General features: G+C 41.1%; 1 protein-coding gene across 1 annotated transcript in view; it reads right to left on the bottom strand.

Moving 5' to 3' along the window:
- The window catches only part of LOC137360168 (scavenger receptor cysteine-rich type 1 protein M130-like), a 37,366-nt gene extending 22,431 nt beyond the window's left edge, over positions 1-14,935 (bottom strand). Inside the window, exons 1-5 of the mRNA XM_068025717.1 lie at positions 14,822-14,935; positions 13,953-14,137; positions 13,269-13,297; positions 11,902-12,216; positions 5,453-5,767 (exon numbers count right to left, since the gene is read on the bottom strand). Coding sequence (XP_067881818.1) covers positions 5,453-5,767; positions 11,902-12,216; positions 13,269-13,297; positions 13,953-14,137; positions 14,822-14,935 — 958 coding nt within the window. The remainder of the gene's footprint in view (positions 1-5,452; positions 5,768-11,901; positions 12,217-13,268; positions 13,298-13,952; positions 14,138-14,821) is intronic.
- Between the last annotated feature and the right edge of the window lie 3,889 nt (positions 14,936-18,824).

Genomic DNA, 18,824 nt, shown 5'->3' with positions numbered 1-18,824 from the left:
CTCGTCCTTCTAGGTAGTAGAGGGTGAGCGTTCGGATGGAGGTGTTCTGTTTTGTCTGTTAAACTGGAGTCAGTGACTAGAGCAACCGGTTTAAAAGAGCGCCACAGCCAGCAGTAGCACAGCCTATTGGAAGGGGCTGAGAGACAGACACCTAGCAAATAGAGGGACAAACTCACTCAGTGAAGCAATTGTCAGGTCAGAGTGTGAGAGGGCGTGGGTAAGTTGTAAATACGGACTATGTTAATTGATGAGTGCTTAGTGTTTCGGCGTTAGCTAACCAGTAAAATAGTGTTAAAGCTAAAATGCATCGACAAATAATTTTACCTCTAAAATAAAGACAGACTAAGTTCTGGCAGAGCAGGTTTTTTTCTGGATATTGGAATTTGTAGATAATGGAACTGAACCGAGGGAACTTGTCTGTAGTAGATATCTCAACCTGGAACCTCTCTGGCTCAGGGTCATAGAGCTGTTGTGGGAATTGGAAAAACACCAACACATATGATAGCAAGAAGAGTATTTGACAGTTTGCTGCAGATTTCAGTCACACCTTGACGAGAGCTGCAGGATCAGAATGAGGTTGTTGCAGCTTATAGTGTACAGATTTGAAATCCAGATGTAATGGAGAACGAGGATATACAGAAGTGAACAGGAACAAAGTGCTGTCTATTTGTGAAGATCAGGATGAAGACTGTTAGAAGGACAGCCACAATGTTGACCGTGATACCTTCGAATAGGAAGCTGTTCAAAAGGAGGAGGAGTGGTGCATAATGTGATACTTTTAAGTGATTCAATAATTAGGGCATTAAGAGTCCCACACAGTATTTTCCCAACTTGTGCGAAGTGAGGGTTATCTCAAATCAGAATGCAAGATTGGGGTGGAAATATCCAGTCGTTGTGGACCAATTAGGCATAAACAACATTGCAAAGAGTAGGCAAGAGGTTCTTTTCGGAGAGTACCAGGAGCTGAAATATAAAAGAAGATCTCAAGGATTATAATATCTGGATTATTATACAAGCCGCTTGCACATTGGCATAGGAAAAATAAACGATCAGGGAGATGAACACGTGCTTGAAGGTTATGATGTTGGAAAGAGGTTTTACCTTTCAAAGGACCCTGGCACCTGTACTGGGATATTAAAGAACTATTCTGTTGGAATGTGAAGCACCTGAATCGGGTTGGGATCAGGGTCCCAGAATAAAGGATAAATAGGGTTGTTACAGGAACCTTAAACTAGTAAATGGGTGAGGGGAGGCTGGTGGGGGGCGGGGTGAGGGGGTAGAGCACAGTTGTAAATGTAGCATATCTAGGTGCTACAGGGAAATAGAAAACTAAAATATTCAACATTTGAGTCAGACCATTTTACGGTTTTACATCACGTGCCTTTGCGCTGAGAACAGCAGTTGCTTTCTTGAAAAAGCAGTTGTTAGAAATACTGACAGACCACGACGTTTTGGGCCATGTACTCTGCCCATTGTCTGGAGAAATAATTGTAATTGGTGGAAGCAGTCTGTTTATATGCAGTGCAGAACGGGAATGTGGGCAGGATCTTACTACTGATAGGTTATTACATGTTCTTGTTCTGTTTTTTCTTGGTCAGTTAATTATATTCCATGAGAGGTCAGTATATGCCATTATTCTTGCTGCTGATTCGTCAGTTATTGTGCATCGTGGCAAGTCAATCCATGCTACTGTTCTGGTCGTGGTTTGTTGGCTGCACAGCAGGTGCTTGTGCGTTTCTCGAGGAGGGAAACCCTGATATTCACCGAGGAACAGGTCACTGTTAGGGGGAAGGTCTTGTGTTTATCGATCTCCATAGCTTCCTTGACGCAGTGAACGGCACAAGCCTGCCATCAAGGAAGCTCAACTCAATGACCACCGCATTGAATGGTCCAATTCCAAACTCAACCTCATCTATTATGGACTGGCGTGCACGACACAAGAACATCATAAGTATAAAAGAGACCAAAAACATGCAAAAATGCAAAAAGAAAAATGCACAGATCTTCGTGAATGGCAGAGATACAAAGAATAGCAAAGGATGACAAAACAGTTCGCAAGAGCTCCAAAACTTTTACAATAACTTCAGAAATATATTGTCATTAAAAGCAATGTGGTCTCATTACAATGACAGTTGTGATATTATAAATGAAAATAAGGAAATGGCAGGAATTATGCATAATTTCGTTGCATCAGTATTTACATGCACACAACTTTTATTAAGGTTCTTTGTTGCCGCAGTCGGACAAATGCTGCCCTGACATTGAGGGCAGTCACTGTCATCTGGAATGCAGCTTTATCATACATGTTTGTACAAAGGGTGTGATGTGGTCTGAAGCTGAGGGGTCCGACAAACCCAAACTGAGCATCAGTGAGTAGTTTATTGGTAAGTACTGCTTGATAGCGCTGTAAACAACACCTTCCGTCCCTTTGTTAATGATTGAGAGCAAACTGCTGGATCAGTAATTAGAAAATTGCAATTGTCACACTGCTATTTAAAGAAAGGTTAGCGAGAGAACCAAGGCAATTATAGATTGGTTAGCCTAACAGCAGTTGTCAGGAAATTACTAGAGTGTACATTTGAAGATGGAGTGTCTGATCACCTTGAAAAGTGACAGCCAATCAGAGAGAGCCAGCGTGGATTTGTAAAAGGTAGATCATGCTTGATGAACCTGATCAAATATTTTGTGGAGGTAACTAAAGTAGAGAACAGGGGAACCTGAATGGATGTTATTCAGATGAACTTCCAGAAAGCACTCAGCAAAATCTCTTGTAACTGATTGTTGGCTAAACTTGAAGCTCATAGAATTTAGGGAAATTATTGACCTGCTTCGGACGTTTGTTTAGTGGCAGGAGATAGACAGCAGGGATAATGGGCAGATCATCTAACTGGCAGGATGTGATGGCGCCGTCCCACAGGAACCTCAACTATTCACCATATTTATTAATGATTTAGATGACTGGATAGAAAGCCACATATAATTGACATACTCAATATTGCCATTGAAATAAAATATCAGCCATATTGTAATCATGCATATTTTAAGCATAACTTTACAAAAAAAAAGATTCCGTGACTGTGTAAAACTATTTCAATATTGGTGAGCGTGAGGTGTCCAATTTGGACTTAAACAGATTACAGTATTTTCTACATGGTGAAAAGCCGGATGCAGCACAGGGAAAATAGACTTCAGGGTCATGGGAAAGTACAGGAACGAAAATCAAAGCAGCCAATGGAATACTGGGATTTATGTCTAGAGGAATGGAATACAAGGGTGAAGAAATGATGCTGCAGCTAAAAAAAAACTGGTCAGGCCCCATCTGGTGTAATGTTAAGCTATGGGCAATATGCTTTGGGAAGGATATGTTGACCAAGGAGAGTGTGCAGCATAAAAGATGCGAGAATGATTCCTTGGCTTCAAATGTTTCTGTTTTTTATTCATTCATTTGATGTGGGTGTCGCCGGCAAGGCCAGCATTCATTGCTCATGCATCGTTACCTTTCACAACTGGGTGACTTGTTAGGCTATGTAAGAGGACAGTTAAGAGTCAACAGCATTGCTGTAGGTCTCTGGTCACATGTCGGCCAGACCAGGTAACAATGGCAGATTTCATCCCCTTAGGATATGACGAAACAAGATTTTTTTAAATAACAATCGACAATGGTTTTATGGTTACCATTACTGAGACTAGTTTTTAATTCCAGATTTATTAACTGAATTTAAATTCCACGAGCTGCGATGGTGGGAATTGAACCAGCGTCCCCAGAATTAGCCTGGGACTCTGGATTGCTAGTCCAGTGACATTAGCACCACACCATTGCCTCCCCTCATTATGAAGAAGGATTACACAAACTGTGGCTGGGTTCCCTGAAATTTATAAGAGTCATGTCCTTTCACATTCCCAGCCTATGTCTTCCAGCTGCTGGAAAGTCTTTGGGAATTCTGCAGGTGAGCTACTTGCCACAGAATGCCGATCATCTGACCTGCTCCACTCGCCACTACATTATTGTGAATGGTCTAGTTCAGTTTCTTGTCACTGACAACACCCAGTAGGATTTGATGGTGGTAGTGAATTCACTGATTATAATAGCTAGGGGAGATGATATTGTCTCTCTTGTTGGAAATAGTCATTAACAGACACGGAGGTGGTGAGTGTGTTACTTTCTACCTATCAGCCCAAGTCTAAATAATGTCCGGATTCTTGATGTAATTGGGCATGAACTGTTTCTTAATCCAAGGAATTGTGAATGGAACTAAAGACCATGCAATTCTCAGCAAAAAGCCCAACTTCTGACATTTTGATGGTGGGAAGGTAACTGACGAAGCACCAGAAGATAGTTGGGCCTCAAAGAACAATTAGGAAACACATTTTTCTATAAAAACAGCGGCAATCTGGAACTTTCCCTAACAACGTCCAAAGTAAAGAGCTGTGGATGTTACATCTAATCTAAATTTTCAAGACTAATATTGATAGATTTTTTTAAGCTCGGTGTATCAAGGAATCTGGTTCAAAGCCAGGTAAAGAGACTTGAAGAACATATCAGGTATGATCTAACTGAATGATCGAACAGGCTAGTGCAACTGAAAGCTCTGTACTGATAATGTGGATATGTGTCCGATCCTGTCATATTTAGCGGGTAAAATACACACTTTCTATAAAATAACTTTGTAATCTTTCAATTCTGGCCTGATTGCACTGAGCAGTGCTGGAGTACAGCCGTGCTTTTATACCCTGCCGTTCAGTTAGTGTTAACGTGGGCACAGTGGAGCAGTGGTTTGCATCACAGCTCCAGTGACCTGGGTTCAGTTCTGGGTGCTGTCTGTGCGGAGTTTGCATGTTCTCCCTGTGAATGCGTGGGGTTCTGCCGCGTGCTCTGGTTTCATCTCACAGTGAAAGACTTGCAGGTCGAAAGTAAATTGACCATTGTAAATTAACCCGACTGTGGGAAGGGGCAAGGAGAGTGGTAGGTAATGTAGGATCAGTAGAAATGGGTGCTTGTTGGTCGACAGACAGTCGGTGGGCCGAAGGGCCTGCTTCAGTACTGTATGATAAGAATACTAACGTGGGCAGGGAGGATCAGAAGGCTATTGTAATGTCGGATCATTCATGGTGTTCAAATTAAAGTATCGAAATAGGCCAGTGCATATTCATTTAGTCAACTCCCAACTGTTGCAGCCAATATTCAATTCTAAATATACATTCGGTGCAGTGGTAAACAAACTTGCGAAAATTCTGCTTCTTGCAAAATAAATGTTAAGATTCAGAACCATCTTGTTTACCAGTAATTGTGGGTATTTTGTACCACGTTACACCAGACCTTTAGCAGTAATAATAAACTATAATGACTAGTTTAGATATGAACCTTTCAGACAGAAACATGGGAATGCCACCTTCCTCAGTTTTCCACATGTTAAGCAGGGAGTTGTCTGCTTTTCAGTAAGTCTGTACTCACCGGAACAGATCACACTGGCATCGTTCCTGTGGCTGCACTCCTGCTGATTTCCTTGAAAAAGACGGCAGTCCAATAAACTGGTCTCATTTCCAGTGCAGTCAAAGATATCAGACCGTACGAGCCCAATGCCCTCTCCAAAATGAGCATATCTTGGCACCGACACGGCGACTCCACACTGAAGCAGACTACAGACCACATTGGCGTCTTTCAAATCCCAGTCAAGGTCACACACTGTTCCCCAGTTTTCACCGTACTGGATCTCCAGTCTGCCTGAGCATGGGGAGTCTCCGGATGTTAGTCGAGGATATCTGTGATCTTAATAAGCATATTATATCATAATTAGCATAATACGTTAATAATCACAATAATACATAGATTTTTATTTCAATACGCATCTGATTAATCACAGATCTGGCACGAGCCGTTCTCAGATTCTGTTCAAAACTGATGATGCTGGGTTTCCTGTATCACTACTGCTTATAATGTGACAGGACTATAATCTTTAAAATGTGCCTTTATTTATTTATAACTTACCCAGTCGCCGTCACTGTATCAGCAGTTAGAACTGGGCAAGAAGTATTGTGTGACAAGAACTGGTGCTGGGAGTACTGTTGTTCATATTTAACATAAATGATTTCGACTCAGAAAAAGGACGTACAATTGTAATATTCACTAATGACATTGACTTGGAGCAATAGTTAATACAAAGGCAGATTGTGAGAAAAATACTTCATGTTAACGAAATTGTAAATGAATTTTCATGCAGATAAATGTGCACTTACACATTTGGGTAGGAAGACTGAGAACCCATACTCCTTGGACAATGATAATCTAAATTGTGTCGCGGAGCAATGGGACTCAGGGGTGCAGATATAAAAATCAATAAAATAGCAATACAGGTTAACAAAGCTCTGGAAAATACAAAAAAAAATGAGTTTTATTAAAGAGAGATACGTTGAAAGGGGAGTCACACCCAGCACAAGGAAAGATTTGGTGTTGATTGGGAGGAGGTTGATTGGGTACTAACCAGTCAGTGTTTCCCTACTTTTCTAGGCAGTGTGCAACTGAGCAACTTCACACCATATCAGTTGAATCCTAGTGCTGTAACTGCTGTAACTGTACTGGATCAGCTTGGCTAGAGTTGTCGCTAGTTTTAGAGCACTGATCTTCAGCACTACAGCTGGAGTGTTATCAGGCCTTTAACTTTTGCTTTGTGCTGCGTGCTCAGCCGCTTCTTAATGTTGTGTGCCGTAATCTTCGGAATGGACCAAACAATAGAACGCATTTGTACAGCGCTAACCCATTGACATGAATTGTCACACAATACTTCTCAACTTTTGTCAGTCTGAATAACTACCTTTAACCCACAATTTGTTGACTGTTTTGTAGCCAGTTTGCTACAGTCTGTCTTGATCACCCTTCAAAGCCCTTCGTATGCAATTAATTACCCTGCAACCACATTCACAGTTTTAAGTTTAAAAACTGGACAGACAGTTTGCGACTAACAAGCTGCAGCAGTCAGCATATAATCATAGAATGTTTACAACACAGAAGGAGGCCATTCAGCCCGTTGTGTCCATGCTGGATATCTGTAAGAGCACCTCACTAGTCCTATGCTTCTGCCCTTTCTACATAGACATGCAAAGATTTTCTCTTCAGGTGCTTGTCCAATTCCATATTGAAAGCCACAATTGAATCTGTCTCCATCAGACTCGCAGGTAGAACATTCCAGAAGATCCTAACCACTCGCTGTGTAAATAACTTATTCCTCATGTAAACCTTCACTGTCCTGCCTCCAAGGCATTTACATCATTCCTTAAATAAGGAGACCAGTACTGTACACAATACTCCAGATGTGGTCTCAGCAATAACCTGTATAGCTGAAGCATAGCCTCCCTACTTTTGTATTCAATTCCACTCACGATAAATGATAACATTCGACTAGCTTTCTTAATTACGTGCTGTACCTGCATACTAATATTTTGAGATTCATACACTGGGACACGCAGATCCCTCTGCATCTCAGAGCTCTGCAATCTCTCACCATTTAGATAATATGCTTCTCTTCTATTCTTGCTGCCACTATGGACAATTTCACACTTTCCCACATGAAACTCCATTTGACAGGTCTTTGCCCACTCACATAACCTATCTATATCCGTTTGCAGACTCCTTATGTCCTCTTCACAAGTTACATTCTTACCTATCTTTGTGTCATTAGCAAATTAAGCAACCATACCTTCGGTCCCTTCCTCCAAGTCATTGATATAAATTGTGAAAATGTGATGTCCCAGCACAGATCCCTGTGGCACACCACTCGTTACATCTTGCAAACCAGACAATGAGCTATTTATGCCTACTCTCTGCTTCCTGTTAGCTACCCAATCTTCTATCCATGCCAATATGTCACCCACTACACCATGAGATTTTATTTTCTGCAATAACCTTTGATATGGCACCTTATCAATGCCTTCTGGAAATCTAAGTACAATATATCGAGCGTTTTCCCTTTATCCACAGCACTTGCAACTCCCTCAAAGAACTCCAATCACTTGCTTAAACGTGATTTCCCTTTCACAAAAATATGTTGACTCTGCCCGATGACCTTGAATTCATCTAAATGCCCTGCTATAACATCTTTAATAATAGTTTGTAACATTTTCCCAAGACAAATGTTAAAGTAATTGGCCTGTAGTTTCCTGCTTTATATAATCCCTTCCTTTCTGAATAAAGGCTTTGAATTTGCTATTTTCCAAACTAAAAGAACCTACCCCGAATCCAGGGAATGTTGGAAAATTTAAATTAACGCCTCAACTATCTCACTAGCTACTTCTTTTAACACCTTAGGATGAAGTCCATCAGGACCCGGGGACCTGTCAGCTCGCAGTTCCAACAATTTGCTCAGTACCATTTCCCTGGTGATTGTAACTTTTTTGAGTTCTTTCCTCCCTTCCATTTCCTGACTTACAGCTAATACTGGGATGTTACCTTTACCCTCAATATTGAAGACCGATGCAAAATATCTGTTCAATTCACCTGCCATCTCCTTATTACCCATAATTAATTCCCCAGACTTATTTTTTACAGGATCAACGCTCACTTGGTTAACTCTTTTCTTTTTTGAACAATATCTATATAAACCCTTACTATCTGTCATTATATTTCTATCTAGCCTTCTCTGGTACTCTAATGTTACCTTCCTTATCAATCTTTTAGTCGTTATTTGCTTTTTTGTATATATTCTGTCCAATCATCTGACCTGCCTCCCATTTTTGTGCAATTATAGGCTTTTTCTTTAAGTTTGATACGACCTTCAACTGTTTTACTTAACCACAGATTGCGGTCCCACTCTTGGAATGTTTCTTTCTCATTGAATTGTATCTACTCTGTATATTCTGAAATATTCCCCTAAATATCTCCCACTGCATCTCTATTATCCCTTAACCTGATTTGCCAGTTCACTTTAGCTGGCTCTGCGTTCATGCCCTCATAATTGCCATTATTTAAAGTACTAGTCATGGACCCACTCTTATCTCCCTCAAACTGAATGTAAAATTCAATCATATCATGATCGCTGCATCCCAGGGGCGCCTTAACTATGAGGTCATTAATTATTGGTGTCTCGTGGCACAATACCAGGTCTAGGATTGCCTGCTCTCTGGTTGGCACCGCAGCGTATTATTCCAAGAAATTATCCCGAAAATACTCTATGTACGCCTTATCTCGGCGACTTCGGCCATCTGCTTTTTCGAGCTATATGTAGGTGAAAATCCCCCCATAATTATCGGTGTACCTTTCGGACAAGCTTCCATTATTTATCCCTTTATACTCCGTCCCACAGTGTGGTTAAGGTTAGTGGTCTGTACACCACTTTTGACAAGTGACTTCTTGCCTTTATGAATTTTCATCTCTACCTAAACGGCTTCCACATCCTGGTCTGCTGAACTTAGTTCATCCCTCACTATTGCGCTAATACCATCATTATTTAACAGAGCGACCCCTCTACCTATTCCTAGCTTCCTGTCTTTCCTAAATGCCATGTATCCTTCAATATTCGGTTCCCAATCTATATAGTGTACAGGACACAATTTCAAAGTTTGCAGATGACACAAATTTTGGAAGCATTGTGAACTGTGAGGAGGATAGTGCGGATCTTCAAAAGGACATTGACAAGTTAGTGGAATGAGCAGGCAGGTGGCGGATGAAGTTCAATGCAGAGAAATATGAAGTGATTCATTTTGGTAGGAAGAACATGGAGATAAATTATAAAATGAAGGGCTCAATTCGAAAGGGGTTGCAGGAGTAGAGGGGCCTTGGTTGAATAGTGCATAAGTCATTGAAGGTGGCAAGTTGAGCGAGCGTTTAATAAGGCGTTCAGTGTCCTGGGCTTTATTAATAGGTGCATGGAGTACAAGAGTAAGGAAGTTTTGTTGAACTTATATAAGACACTAGTTCGGCCTCAGCTGGAGTATTGGGTTCAGATCTGGGCTCCGCACTTGGGGAAAGATGTGAGGGCATTGGAGAGCGTATGGAGACGTTTCATGAGGATGGTTCCAGGGATTGAGGAATTTCAGTTTTGAAGCTAGATTGGAGAAGTTATGTCTGTTTACCTTGGAGAAGAGAAGGCGGAGAGTTGATTTGATTGAGGTATTCCAAATCATGAGGGTCTCTATCTACTCCATGGAAATGTCACAATCTCAAGCCAACTCTCCATTCGTCAACCCAGCAGCCGCTACCGGGCATGTACTGTCAGCCCGGCTGTCCATCTGCAATGATCGCTTGGCCTCAAATCTGATATAGTACACAGATTGTGAAGGTGAGACTGGGGAGCAGGGGAGGGAGGGAGGTTTCTCAGCCTCGTGGAGCCGTAATAATGGGTCCGCAGTAATTGTGGGTATCACAAGAGGAAAATGCTCAGAAAGATCCCACTTACAGGGTGGGAACTGTTTCCACTGGTGAAAGGATCGAGAAGGAGAGGGCATCGATTCAAAGCATTTGGTAAAAGAAGTAAAAGTGACATGAGGAAAATCTTTTTCATGCAGCGAGTGTTTCAGATCTGGAATGTTTACCCGAGAACGCGGCGGAGACATGTTCAGTTGAAGCATTCAAAAGAGAATTAGACAGTTCTATGAAAAGGAAGATTGTACAGACTTATGGAGAGAGGGGAATGGAACTGAGTGAATGTCTCTTTCAAAGAGCCCATACAGACATGATGGGCCGAATAACCCCCTTCCGCTCTTTAGCAGTTCAGTGATTCTGTGATATCGCCTCTCCTCCGTGTTCCAACCAGAATGTATCAGTTCACACTTCTCTGCATGAAATTGCATCTGCCACCTATCCGCCCATTTCACCAGCCTCTCTTTGTCCTCTTGAAGTCTATCACTATCCTCCTTATAGTAACTGGTCAGGATTACAGGAAAAGATTAGATTTGATTAGAGATACTGCAGTGAAACAGGCCCTTCTGCCCACCGAGTCTGTGCCGAACATCAACCACCCATTTATACTAATCCTACACTAATCCCATATTCCTACCAAACATCCCCACCTGTCCCTATATTTCCCTACCACCTACCTATACTAGTGACAATTTATACTGGCCAATTTACCTATCAATCAGCAAGTCTTTTGGCTTGTGGGAGGAAACCGGAGCACCCGGAGAAAACCCACGCAGACACAGGGAGAACTTGCAAACTCCACACAGGCAGTACCCAGAATTCAACCCGGGTCGCTGGAGCTCTGAGGCCGCGGTGCTAACCACTGTACCACTGTGTCGCCCTACTCGCTTTTCTTCCAATAGTTCAACGGTGCTGAGTTTAATCGTTGCTACTGCTTCCTGAACTATCTTAGCTCTTTTGTTTAATATTCTGTGCATTTCACTTTCTTAATATTTGCCAAAATGTAAATGGCAATGCGCACGCAGCGGTGGGATCTGAGAGAGCCGTTTCCTCTTTGTGATACTTTGGCTCCCCAAGGCTGAGAAATCTGCCTCCCTCCCCTGCTCCCCAGTCTCAGCTTCACAATCTGTGTAATATATCAGATCTGAGGCCAAGCGATCATTGCAGGTGGACAGCTGGGCTGACAGTACATGCCCGGTAGCGGCTGCTGGGTTGATGAATGGATAGTTGGATTAAGATTGCGAAATTTCCTGCTGTTCAGCTCATTCACTGCAGCTTTAGGGAAAATCTCAATGGAAAGTGCTCTGTCTGTATTGCAAATGTGCTGAGTATCAGGTATTTACTGCTCCCGGTGGAGAATGTTTACTAAATATATTACTAATGATATAAGTTTGAACAGTGAACCTAATATTAATGATAATTTTAACCAGAGATTACTGGAATTATTATCATCTGATTTTCCAGGTACGGACCGACCCGGATTGTTTTATTTTCGCTTCTTCACAGATTCTATCAGCTGCGGCGGCAGATGAGAAACTGAGAAAGATTTTTACCTGAGCAGATGACGCCGGCATCATCGGAGTGCGACAAGGAATAGTGATCCCATTGATATGATTCACAGTCCCGCAGAGCGGCCTCGGTTCCGCTGCACGCTACATCAGCCGTCACAACGGGTCCGGTCCCTTCCCCAAAGTGAGCCCAGCCCGGTGCAGAGACCGCGGTCCCGCAGCCCAGCTCCCGACACACAACAGCTTCGTCCGGCAGGTCCCAGTACGATCCATACACAGTCCCCCATTGTCCCCTGTAGTGAATCTCCACTCTCCCAGCGCACCGACTGCCCCCATTCACCAGTCTCAGCTTCACTGTCTCTGTAAAATATCAGAAATATCACCAAGAGGTTATAGTGTGTTAAACCCACAGGTTCCCAGCGCACGGACCCTCCCCATTCACCAGTCTCAGCTTCACCGTCTAGGTAAAATATCAGAAATATCTTCAAGCGGTCATGGTGTGTTAAACCCACAGGTTCCCAGCGAACGGACCCTCCCTATTCACTGGGCATGAATTGATAGGAACATCGGTCTGCACCCTGGACCCTAATAAAACCCGGAGTAAATATTACACATGAAGAAAAATGAAAGGGAATTACTAATAAACAGTGCAAACCAGCAGGGAACCGGGCGGCAGCGAGATATTCCCACCAACACAGAGGCTCCAATGGGATCTGAATAGGGACAAGCTCATAATATATTTAACCTGCAGAAGTGGGGAGATGGGCGTGGTTGGTATGATCACATGTTTACGTGCTCAGTACTGAATGGACGAACACAGTGAGATCCCAGCACCTGGAAAGAGCAGAGGAAATTGCACCCTCACCCACCATAGCCAATAAAGACAGGGCTGGATGGTGATGTGATCTGGAGATCAGAGCAGATTGGTGAGGTGGACCTTTGGACCGGTAACAGTGTCAGTGGAGCTGATAATTCACACTCTGCTCTTCAGACACCCTCAGTTAGTGCCCCTCGACATGAAGAGAGCATTCATCTCTCAGCTAGGTAACAGTGTCTGTGGAGCTGACCCTTCACACTCTGCTCTTCAGAGACCCTCAGTTATTGTCCCTCCACATGAAGATAGCAGTGATCTCTCAGATAGGTAACTGTGTGAGTGGAGCGGATCCTTCACACTCTGCTCTTCAGAGACCCTCAGTTATTGTCCCTCCACATGAAGGCAGCAGTCATCTCTCAGCTAGAATTAAAGACCTTTGCTAACATTATGAGGGACACACTCCCTTTCTGGCTAGCAACCGGGCAGCGGGTTAATCCGTGATCAAAAATAGTACAGAGATTGTCGTCCAAGCTTAATATTTAATGGGTTGGATTAGAGCAAAGAGATAGCAGGTCGTGTGAAAATAATGGGCGATTACCTGACGGGTCAACCTGACTGTTCCCAGGTCTGCCTGAAATGAGAAGTTAACAATTAGAGTTCACTGGGACAAGAAAGGAATGACAATGTCAGAAAGAAAAGAGACAAATACAACTAACTGCAGGGTCATTATTCCTTTCGCTTTGCAGAAGAAATTATACCGGGATCTGTGATTTCATTTCTTAACACAAAAAATACAATTTCTGCAAAAAATTAATATTGGTAATGGGCCAAAATGTATCCAGAAATGTTTTCACATATACACACACTGACACCCGGATACACTGTCTCCTTGTGGTGATGGTAGGTGGGCTCCATGTATTCCCAGTGTGAAGGTGCTCTGAGAAGGCGGTGGTGATGGTCCTCTCCCTTCTAGAATCTTACAATGAAACAGAACAGAGGGACGCCATTCGGCCCATGGTGCCTATGCTGTCTCTTTGTCAGAGCTGTCTAATTAGTCCCACTGCCTTTCCCCATCGCCCTGTAAATTTGTGCTGATGGTGCTCTGACCCGTGTGTAGGTGTCCTGAGAAGAGGATGGTGACGTAGCCGCCTTTAAACCCACTGGTGATGGCACTCTCAGTGAATTCAGCATTACGATCGAAAGTTCGAGAAGGAATGGGAACATTTAAATTCAATTAAAGATTTTCTCATCCTGTGGTAAATTTCAATGCCTTTTAATTTACTGCATAATCTTCCACTGGTAACTTTCAAAGTTTCTGCTGTTGCTGTTATCCTGGTGCGGACTTTCCCGGTCACCCATTTCCCCTGCTCTTACTGACCTACAGCGACTCCCACTTCCCAGCACCTCAGATTTCAGTGGTCGCACGGTTAACTTCCTGATATTTAGACTAATGGGTTTGGTGCAACACTGTTAAGTTATTTATACATGTTATACTTATGTTAACTTGCTATCGCACCATGTTACCACAAAGAGTAATAGAGAAATATTAACTAGAAATAACAATAAATTCAAAGGAGGTGAACTGAAACGGGACAAACGTGGGATATTCAAAGCCCAGAATTGAAACTCTTGAATGAGTTAAAAAACCAAGGATAGGGGTGGTTTAGGGGTTACAAAATACAGTCAATGCAGAGAGTTTATAAGTGCATATTTCTCACGGCAGTTTACTCGGTGGGTCAAGAATCAAAATGATTATATCCATCTTTTTTAGGTCCAACTTGAACAACATTCGCAATTAAGCGAACTCTTTTAGATTTCAGAAGCAAATGAATTGATAGAACTACAGTTATTGCAGCTGACAACCACAAGCAAAGCAATCCGGATTCTGTGCGTCAATAGCATTATCAGTAATTTTTAACAATCTATCTCCATAACACATGAGCTAGTGCCTGAAGAAATGATACCATTGTTATAAATAACCAAACACGCATCAAACATTTACAGAACTGAGACAAATTGTTCTGGGCACTGTCTGTTAATTTTAAATATGGAAAAGAATTCAGGATTTGTTCCACAAGTTGACCAGAGTATGGGACTTGTGGAAGGACATTATAGAATTTAATAGGAGTAGGGTTAGGCCATACTTCCTACCCAGACGACTCCGCCGTTCAATAAGATCATGGCTGATCTATTGCCCCATCTCCACTTTCCCACCTTTCCCCAGAGATTGGGAAAAAACTCCAGATCTTTCATTAAACACCGCATCGCACGATACAAAAAGTATGGGACATGTGGAAAGAGATGCCGAAACACGTCTGGATGTTGAAAACTACATCAAATGTATGAATCATGTAGAAATAGATTGAGAAATACTAATTATTACACAACACCGTGCACATAAATGTATGAAACAGAAAGCATGATTTATTATAAAAAGTGATAGTTTTGAAGATTGTCGGTGACCAAATAAAACTGTTCACACACCGAATCCCCCTGAAACCAGTAGCATCATTTCTGGAGGGTGTAATTGATAACTCTATTGATAATCAGTACAAATGAACCAATGTTGGATTCCACCTCCAATTAATATAGTATACAATATTTATTGTCCTTTCTGAATATTCCAAATGCTGTACACAATATTTAATCTAATTCTCTGTATGACACGGCACTTCACTGAGAAATTCCGTGGACAGAAATCTCAATGTGGGATGAGTCGACTGGATGGAGATCCCGGTATTCTGCAGTTCTGACTCCCATAAACTCGATTGCAACACTGACTACTTTTTACTTCCAGGAGTCTCCGTTTTCAACGCCTGATTAGAACTTTAATTCCAGTCTGCTGCGTCTGTACTAGAGTCTTAGGAAACAACATAAAACCGACTCTTACGGTGTTTATATTCAATTTTGGTACTAAAACTAAATTTAACTCATATCTCCTCTGGAAATGCAATTAAATGTTAATCAGATGACAAATATTAGTTCAATTTTTGCTGTCAACGACAAAAATGGATAACATTTCCCTATTTGAAATCAAACAGGACAAAATGTATTTAATGACAAATTTATAAATTAAGGAAACTGTTTCAATATTCACTTTATACGATCTCAATAAATGACAAATTAAAATAAATATGCACTTTCCTATAAATTGATTTTGATCTGGTGCGGATTGCTAAAAACAAAAATTCAGGGAGTCAGATGCATTTCATACTTTCCTTCTGTTCTGTGGCTTGCAGAAAATATTCTTAAATTACTTTCAAGATCAGGATTTTACAACACAATCCCTTTTACAAAACCAAAAGAAAATTCATCACGGAAGTATGTAATAACATTTAGGGAGTCTTTCCCTGTCGTGAACCTGCATTTGTTGTCGATAGACATTAACAAATGTAACCAAACCCGCACTGGAAACAGTGAGAAACTGAATCGAATCATCGACCGAAAAACTCTGCAAAAATATCGAGCAGGTGGAAGGAGACTATTCATGATATCTCATTAAACAATTCACGATGCTTTACAAAAAAGGAGCATGTGGAAGGAGACTTTGTCACACTAATCATTATTTGACACTGTACATACGAATATGTGAAATAAGTTGAGAATTTATAATACAAAGTTCGAAAGTTTCAAGGTCATCATTAAGTAAACAATAATAAATGTAAAATCTTCCGCAGATTTTGGAATATTCACTAACATTATCTTTTGGACAGGCACTTCACAATTACAGTAATAACTGATGCTAATTCAAGTAATATTGGTTCTGTCTCTAGTTAATATATTATACAATATTTATAGATCATGTACAACACTCTAACGTGGAACAAACTTATTTAAATTATTTCAGTTCCACTCAGTGTATCATATAGTGTCAGACAGCACTTCTAATGTGAAATACCTGGAACAGAAATGCCCTTGTGGGTTCAGTCAGCAGTAGATTTAGCTTTGACTGCTGTTCTATAATCTCTGTGTTACCATGGACCCCAGACCCCAAACCCCGAGACCTTCTATTCTCACTCTGATCACATTCTGCTGCTCGATTGCTTTGTTTATATAATCTGCTGAGAATTTCAACTCCAGTCTGTCGTGTCGGTACAATAGCCGCAGAGGACCACATAAAATAAATTGCCACGTTATTTGTTTTCAATTTTGGATTTAAATCAAAGTTTCGCACATGTCCCACCAGGGAATTGAGAAGACGTGTTAATCAGATGTATGATATTATAAAAACAATGATTTCTGATAGAGAAAGAATATATAATTGTTCTGTATTTAATATTGATAGAATGTAAAATCAAGCCAACAGCCCAAGATCCGTATTCAATGCGAATTCCACAAATGATATAAACTATTTCAATATTCGCTTCATATGACAGCAATGAAACATTGTTTATTTGTCATAAAGCATGCCTGCTTTTTAAAAATCATTCGGAGCAACTAGCGATTGGAGAAAAGGATACAGGGAGTCATGTGCACTTCATTTTTTTTATCTTTTCAGTGGCTTGAATAATTTTTTTTTAAATAATCCACAAAACAGGATTTTACTCTCCAATTAGTTAATATTCACGGAAGTATAATTCGCTAAATACATAAAGTATTGGATAGCACTCGGACTAAGTTTTCCTGTCAGTAAACCAATAAAGTTTCAATGGACAGAGATTAATGAATGTAACCAAACACACACGGTAAATAGTGAGAAACAGACTGAATCATCAATGGAATAAAACAACAAATATGCAACAAGCATGAGCCGTTGGAGCAATAATAAAGAACATTATCAGGAACTCATTGCACACTACATGACACTGTGTAAAAATATGTGATTGGGAATACTGAACTATCTTTAGGTACTGTACATACAAATGGAGGATATATAATAATGAATTTAATGTAAAAGATACTAATTTTGAAGATCATCACTAACTGATCAATAAGACAGAGCAAATTCCCCAACGATTCAGGAACTTTCAGTAACACCATTTTTTGCAGAGTGCACTTGATAATTATACTAACAATGAAAACAAATTGACAAATTTTGGTTCCATCTACATTTGAGAGGAATTATAGATTGAATATTACACTTCAAAACTGAACAAACTATTTTAAAATATTTTGTCTCATGAACTGTATCACTAGAAGAGCAGACAACATTTGTATTGAAAAATATCTGTGACAGAAATGTGTGTGGCGGTTCATGTCAGCCGTAGAAGCAGTTTTGACTGGTGCTCGACACTCAGTGAGATAACTTACACACAGACTCATATTCATTCTCTTCAAACAAAGACGGCGCTCTACTTCTAACAGTCTCGCTTTAAATAATCAGATTAGAATTTAAATTCCAGCTGGCTGTGTCAGTGTAAAAAACGCAGTGCGGGACGGCGGGGGGAGTGGGGGGGGGGGGGGCGGGTAATAAAACAAACTGCCTTGGTGTTTGTGCCCAACACAAATTCAACTGGGAATTTAAAATACCCGTTAATGAGATGTAGAATATTCCAAACTTGTTTACTGTCACCAATACAATATTACTGTCAGCAATAACTCAATTGTTAGCACTCTCGCCTCTGAGTCAGGAGATGGTGGGTGCAAGTCTAATTCCAGAGACTTGAGCACAAAATGTGGGCTGCCACTCCAGTGCAGTACTGAGGGTGTGCTGCACTGTCCAAGATGCTTTCCATCGGAGGAGAAGTTAAACTGAGGCCCCGTCAGCTCTTTCAGATGCAGTATTTGGAGAAAGGGCAGGGGAATTATCCCTAGTGCTCTGAGGAATGTTGATCCCTCAATCAACATCACACACACACACTAAAGGTATTCTGGCCATTATCACATTGATGTTTGTCGGAGCTTGCTCTGTGCAACTTGCCTGCCACGTTTCCTACATTACAGTATGGACAACACTACAGAACAGTACTTAATTGACAGCAAAGCTCTTTGGGACGTCCTGACGTCGTGAAATGCGCTACATAAACGCAAGTCATTTTTATATATATGGAGGTTTATTCCTATTTGTTGTTGATAGAACTTAAAATGGAAACAATCAATCCCAAATGTGTGTCAAATGAAACTTCTACAAATTGTATAAACCTTTCAGTATCCATTTCATATCATCCCAAAGAATGACAACTGTAAATAAAATAGATGCGTTTTCTGTAAACTG

Source organism: Heterodontus francisci, unplaced genomic scaffold, assembly GCF_036365525.1.
Source record: "Heterodontus francisci isolate sHetFra1 unplaced genomic scaffold, sHetFra1.hap1 HAP1_SCAFFOLD_216, whole genome shotgun sequence".
Taxonomy (NCBI): Eukaryota; Metazoa; Chordata; class Chondrichthyes; order Heterodontiformes; family Heterodontidae; genus Heterodontus; species Heterodontus francisci.
This window is presented reverse-complemented; position numbering and strand designations above follow the sequence as displayed.